This window comes from Acipenser ruthenus, chromosome 18, assembly GCF_902713425.1.
Source record: "Acipenser ruthenus chromosome 18, fAciRut3.2 maternal haplotype, whole genome shotgun sequence".
NCBI lineage: Eukaryota > Metazoa > Chordata > Actinopteri > Acipenseriformes > Acipenseridae > Acipenser > Acipenser ruthenus.
Window position 1 is genome coordinate 1,778,155 of NC_081206.1, and position 7,020 is coordinate 1,785,174.

Sequence of the window (7,020 nt, forward strand, 5' to 3'; positions counted from 1 at the left end):
ACGCTGTGTTAAAGGTGTGGGAACCACCACGCTACAGAATATAAAAATACATTCCTATCCTTACTGGGCCCCTGTGCCATGGTCACTCCCCCTTATCTGTTTGGATTATTATTATTATTATTATTATTAATCGATTGCTATACATTCATATAATAAAAAGCAATAAAAGCTGACATCAAAATACACAGCAATCGTAGTAACTGCTTATATTGACTTATATTTCTTGGTTGTTTATGCCTGAGAAACCCGAAGTGCTTTCTGCGTTACTTTTCTAGAAAAATTCCAACAGACTCCCATCAAGAACACTTAGAGCTGTTTTTTTTTTCCTAATCAATAACGGAAGAAGGTCGCTGGTGTGCAGAAGTTACATCATTCTTCCAGTGTGAGCATCACATCTCCCCAGAGCTCGCTTGTGCATGGTTACATTGTAACCAGTCTGTTCCTTGCGTTTCTGACAAACTACCTTGTAAACCACTAAACCATCATAGGCGCCTAACAATATTTCCTGCGTTTTTAAAAAGAAAAAACAAAACAAAACAAAACAAACACTACAGTCCTAACTCAGTATAGAAACTGACACTGTCATGGCATTAGCATATCCGAACATGTTTTTGAAATAATTAAAAACGAATCTGCTTATAATAATACTGAAACAGAGCAAATATGTCTATTTACAATAACACATTACAACTACGGCGTAATAATGAATGCATCTAAAATAAATAAACAAATACAAAAACACAGTAATAATATAGATTATTTGCAAAAATGCATGCTGGTCTTTCACAAAAAAATATCAATTTCCTGGAATATGGAGAGTCTTAACTTGATGGTTGATGCTAGACGTCGTTGAATGCCAGGCGTGTATCGTGTAAAGAAAGTCTTACAGCGGTCAGTGGACAGCTTACATGCTTCCCTTTCACTCTGCGTGCACTGTGTTGAAGCGGGGTGTTCACCAATCACGTGATCACGTTCGCCCGTGTGGTTGTTTTTCTCTCCTGTCTGGCTTCAGTGACATCACAGCCGCCGGTGAAGTTCGGCGTTGAGCGCTTGCGTTAGTTGTTGACACTTTCCAGTCCGCGGACAGTGCCGTTTGTGTTGATTTCTATGTCAAATCGCAGAGCAAAAAGAGCGCCGATCTATCTTAAAGTTAAGAAGGTGTCTGGATAGCAGTACAGAACATCGAGGTTGCGTTTTTTTGCATAATAATGTTGAGCAGGAGTGTAGCGCGGCGTGTGCTGGGGTCGAGGGTATTTCTCTCTCAGAAATGTGGACTGTCCTCGCAAGCTGCGCAACGAGAAAAAGGTAACATCATGAAAACTGCAAACACAAGTTCAGAGACCTCGCAATACACGGTGCATGTGTTTTTCACATTGTATTCTCTTGACATAGCATCGAGTATACTACTACACACGGTTTCTGTGCTGCGCACATTCATTATATTCAGTATATCTTCCTAGTGGTTTGGTTTTGTAATGCATTATTATTGTAGTGCGTCACATATTAATAAACAATATTTCTGTTTTGTAACAGCGACCCCGGAGTTCAGTGGTTCGTTGTGTAGTTTTTAATTAAACTTAAGTTACCTTTAGCTTTATTGTAGTTTGTTGAGAAGTCCACCGCATGTCTGTGTACTGCATGAACGTTTTATTTTGTTTTTCAATTTAAAAGTGATCAGGAGTCGAGAAATGAATGAAAATGAGCCTCGCCCCTTGTATATGGATTTCCAGGCCACCACCCCTATGGTACGTAAGTTACAAAACGTTCAGCCGAAACGTTGTAGCTAATTATTAAAATACTGTTTTGCATGTGATCGATTACTTTTCTTCATGAAGTATCTCGAGTGATTGATGAGTGTCCTGTCAGATCCTGGTTCTTCTTTTATATAAAGCTGTTGGTTGTTTAGAGACTCAATAATAAATGTTCTGATTTGTTCAACTGCTTTCATTTGAAGCCAATTTCATTGACTTTAACAGTCACTACAAATGTAAGTAATGTGTTGCCACTCCGAGAAGCTCATTTTAACAGAATGCCGCTGGTTGCAATTTTCATCAATGATGGGATTGAAAAAAAGGAAATTGGAATTGATTTTAAAAAGGAATTGAAAAACAAGACTAACATCAAATAACTTTAGTGAACTCAAAGTAATTTGCTGACTCCTGGTGTGTGTGTGTGTGTGTGTGTGTGTGTGTGTGTGTGTGTGTGTGTGTGTGTGTGTGTTTTGCTTGTAAGTAATGGTATCTGTTTTATTTCCAGGACCCCAGAGTACTGGACGCTATGTTACCCTATCAGGTGAATTACTACGGTAATCCTCACTCCAGAACACATGCCTATGGATGGGAAAGTGAAAGTGCTGTGGAGCTGGCAAGGAAAGTGAGTGCTTTATTTCATGCTAGTTTTAGAAGTCTTTTTTTTGTGCAACATGCATCAAATGCACACCAAACAAATACAGTGTGGTTGCATGTTTTACATGGGTTTTTTTTTCTGTTCACTGCATAGCAAGTGGCAGACCTTATTGGAGCCGATCCCAGGGAGATCATCTTCACCAGCGGAGCTACTGAGTCCAACAACATCTCCATCAAAGTAAGTCTTGTCTCAGAAGAAGCCTTGTCAGATCCAGGGATGCAAATGAGACTCCTGTTGCATAGCAGTTTCACCCATTCCAGGTTTTAATACAAGCTTGATTAGCCACAGTGCAGAGGTAACAAGCTCAGGTGTGTGTTATTAAACTCCTCGTAAAAACAGGAATGGACCAAACTGCAGTGCAATGGGAGTCTTATTTCCATCCCTGAGATTTCAGAAATAGTGTCAGTGTGTCTTTTGTCCAATCATGCCTGTGTTTATTATCACACTGGTTTGCACTGAACAATCTATGTGGAGTGGGTGATTCTTTGGTAAGAGGCATCAGTATTGAGAGAGTGTCATGATGCTGTGTTTCTTTACCCTTCCAGTCACTATTTATGATGCTTGGAAACACATGGTCCCGAGTCCTTTTGCTGAGATTAAAATCTATAGAAAAAAAATTGAATGCGTCTCATAACAGAATTATGACCTGATTAAGAACACCAAAACACCCAGACATATCTTCATATATTGGTTGTATTTAGTATTATTTTTTGAATTGTTGGTAAGATGTTTTCTTTTTGTTTATCGTTATTAAATGAATGACTGGAAAGAACTCTGATCAGAAGTTTGATTTGTGAAATTCTAACGCAGTCTTGTTTAAAATGCGCTGCGCCTAGGGAGTGGGAAGGTTTTACAAAACCAAAAAGAAGCACGTGATCACCACGCAGACAGAGCACAAGTGTGTGCTGGACTCGTGCCGGGCACTGGAGGCTGAGGGGTTCCACATCACTTACCTGCCAGTCAAGAGCAACGGCCTGGTAGATCTGCAGGCAAGTACCAGCACTTTATCTGTAGCAATGCATGGCCTTTGGGATGAACCCTTCTGTGTATTTCAATTGGCAAAAGTTTGATCTTGTGCACACAGATTTCTTGGTCTACATTTTTCAAATGCTGTGTCATTCATACTGTGTCTTGATTAGCAACTGGAGGAGTCCTTTCGACCGGACACAAGCCTGGTGTCTATTATGACTGTCAACAACGAGATTGGAGTGATACAGCCCATTAAAGAAATAGGTATGCAGAAAGGGGCTTTGTTTGTATGCATATATGTATGTATGTTGGTTATAAGTGTCCATCCAAATGAAAACCAGTTCACTTGTATATATATTTTTTTAAACAAACAGGTCATCTTTGCCAGTCCCGTAAGATTTTCTTCCACACGGATGCGGCACAGGCAGCTGGAAAAATCCCCCTTGATGTGAACGACATGAAGATTGATCTGATGTCTATTAGTGGTCACAAAATATACGGTCCGAAAGGTACATCGTTTTGTTCTCGTGGTGCGATTTTACTGACGGTCATGCTTGCAGGGTTACTTAAACACTGCCTTGCAATTGATGACCTTGATGTTGACCTCTGACCTAAAATAGCTGCAGTATTGAGGCAGTGCTGGAAATAAGACTTCCATTGCATAGCGGTTTGACCCATTCTAATAAGACTCACCTGAGCTTGTTACCTCTGCACTGTGGCTAGTCAAGCTCGTAGTAAAACCTGGAATGGGTGAACCTGCTATGCAATAGGAGTCTGATTGCCATCCCTGTGAGGTGATGTGACTTGCTGGACGGAGACAGCGCACTGAGATGTTGTCTTCATGTTTGGTACACAGCTGTATTGTGCTGTGTAGCATTCAAAATGAAGCAGCGTTCTCTCGTTGTGTGTTTGCTTGCAGGAGTCGGTGCGGTGTACGTGCGGCGGCGCCCCCGAGTGCGTCTGGAGCCCCTGCAGAGCGGAGGGGGGCAGGAGAGGGGGCTGCGCTCGGGCACCGTGCCCACGCCTTTAGCAGTCGGCCTCGGAGCGGCCTGTGAAATAGCACGGCAGGAGATGAAGGTACAGAACGGGGCACCTCTCCCAATCGTATTTCACTGCAATGCCATTGAAAAATAAAGTGGATTAACAGCTTGCAGAGTCTCATTGCCTCGTAAGAGTTTTTCTTAAGCTTTTAAGGAACCCTTCTGTATGATTGCAGTCATTTTACAGTTTTTTACAGGGCTGCAGTACCCTTTATATTGGTATCAGTTTAAAAAAATCAGTTGACGAAATAATACATTTCCATTATTTATTTATTTATTTATTCATCAAAAACAAAGCGACGTTTCAGCCAGACTGGCTTCATCAGGCTGTTTGCAATGACATTAAATACATGAACACCTGACCTCAATGAGTGAATTAAGGATGCAGTCATTGAACATTAGCAATTCAGATATTCAACGTGAGTGCAGACAATGCTGTTAAAATCCAACACAAATATTTCAAAACATGCACACTTGTATTTACTTTATAATCACACAAAAGCAAACGACTGAAAAGTTAGTGAGAGAGGAGATTTTTAAATTTGAGTTTGAAGGAGATCTTTTCTTTTGTTTTCAGTACGATGAGTACCGAGTATCTATGCTGTCTAAACGGCTCATTGATAAAATCATGGCGGGGCTCCCAGATGTTATAATGAACGGAGACCCTGAAAAGAGATATTCAGGTGAGATGTTTAAACATTTGGATTTATTTTTTCAAGCCCACGTACAGAGCTGCTGGAAACCTGCGTACCTCATCAGCACTTCTTATTTGTTATGAGTTTCAGTTTTGAAATCCTTTCTTGTCGTCTCAATGTTTTGCACTCCTAGGTTGCATCAATCTGTCGTTTGCTTACGTGGAAGGGGAAAGTCTGCTGATGGCCCTGAAGGATGTTGCCCTGTCGTCAGGCAGGTAAGAAAGCTTGTCCAGTTCTCACAACAGAACACATTGTCGCTTAGCTTTCATGCAAGCACAGTTGTTCTCTCTGCTTTTTATTTTTTAGTGCCTGCACATCAGCTTCGTTAGAGCCGTCTTACGTGCTCCGAGCCATAGGAACAGATGAAGATCTGGCTCACTCATCCATCAGGTAAAGGCTGGAAGAAGCCACAGAGATTTGTAAAGTAGATTTTTTTATGACTGTATTGTGTATCTCATTAATCCTTCAACAAGGCCATCTGCTTTTGAAGCATGATCTTTAGCTTTGCTGTGGTTGATTGCAGGTTTGGCATTGGACGCTTCACCACAGAGGAAGAGGTGGATTATACGGCAGAGAAATGCATACTGCAGGTCAAGCGGCTAAGAGAAATGAGGTACGTTAAAATACCATTTTCAAATGTTGAGGACTTTGTTGTTTTTGTTTTTATACTTTGGCGTGTGCACGTACTGCAAAGACAATGCTACGGATAGTTACTGCTGCGTCCACACTGTAGTGGTATACCTGTAATCAGACCATGTGATCTACAGCCAAGGCCACTGCAGTTTATCTATAGAGTTCTGCTCTGTGACTCAAAGTTTTCCCTGACCTGTTCTTTTCTTCCCAGTCCTTTGTGGGAAATGGTGCAAGAGGGAATTGACTTGAAGAGCATTAAATGGACCCAGCACTGAGGATGCAAGAAGCAGGATTCAATGGTGATGGGAAACGTGGCGCTGTGGACCAGAGACTGCCTCCCAACTCACGACAGGCTGCTGACCAATTACCCTGTAAAATCTCAATAGAACCTTTTCCTTGTTCACGTGTCCATTCGCTGTCCAAAGGCTCCCTCCACTCCGGTGTGAGGCAGTGTGACTGGGTGACTTGCACCATCAGTCCTTTAGATCTATTCCCAGTTCACTCAGTATGTTATGGGGGGTTGTTCTGAAGTACAGATACTGAGAGCTGTGCACAGCAGACCACTGAGATGCACTGTACAGATCCATCTGGAAGGCATTCGCAGTGCAGCTTATATAATATTAATAATGTCTTTCCATTCCTGAGGAGAATAATGTGTGCCTATTGGTTTTGTGTGTGTGGTGGAAGAGTTGTTGCATCAATAAAGATGATGTACAAATGGAGTGCTTCAGTCACACACAACAGGATGTGGCAGCCAGGGTTGCAATAAAAAAAAAATATATATATATATATATATATATATGCATACATTACATGTCTTTTTTTTTTTTTAAAGGAAGTGAATGTATAATTGGTTTTGGACTGATGAGGCACTTGAAAACATCAGTTTATATTCATGACCTTCTATGAAATGCAACCTTGAATTGTTAGGGCTTTTGTGTGCGTTCCTATAGTCAGGAAAAGGGTTCACTGTTATGTGTCTGACTTCTAAAACTTACAGTATGCTTTCTGTGAGCTAAATAGGTGTTTTTGTTTCCATGTTTGAGTTTTTTTTGTCGTTGTTTTGTTCAAATATATACTGCAAACTAACTGGTCTGTCGATGTCTTTATTTATCTGTGCTACACACAGTCTATGTTACATGGGAAGTCAATGTGTTCTTCTCTGTCCGAAAGGGTTTGTTCAGCAGCTGTACATGAAATCAGCCCCACAAATAGAGGGGGTATCAGTAAATAATGTTACTTGGGCTGGGAGGTGCACCTGCATGTTGTTTTTGACC

The 7,020-nt window shown here is 41.1% G+C and overlaps 1 protein-coding gene across 1 annotated transcript; it reads left to right on the forward strand.

Annotated features, from left to right (window-relative positions):
- Nucleotides 1–1,002: 1,002 nt before the first annotated feature.
- LOC117963924 (cysteine desulfurase-like) lies at nt 1,003–6,832 on the forward strand. Its single transcript, XM_034905809.2, has 13 exons — nt 1,003–1,305; nt 1,672–1,745; nt 2,257–2,373; nt 2,500–2,583; nt 3,243–3,395; nt 3,546–3,639; nt 3,750–3,884; nt 4,295–4,452; nt 4,993–5,098; nt 5,244–5,325; nt 5,417–5,500; nt 5,634–5,723; nt 5,955–6,832. The coding sequence occupies exons 1-13, from the start codon at nt 1,209–1,211 to the stop codon at nt 6,016–6,018; spliced, it is 1,338 nt and encodes a 445-aa protein (XP_034761700.2). The 5' UTR covers nt 1,003–1,208; the 3' UTR covers nt 6,019–6,832.
- The last annotated feature ends 188 nt before the right edge of the window (nt 6,833–7,020 follow it).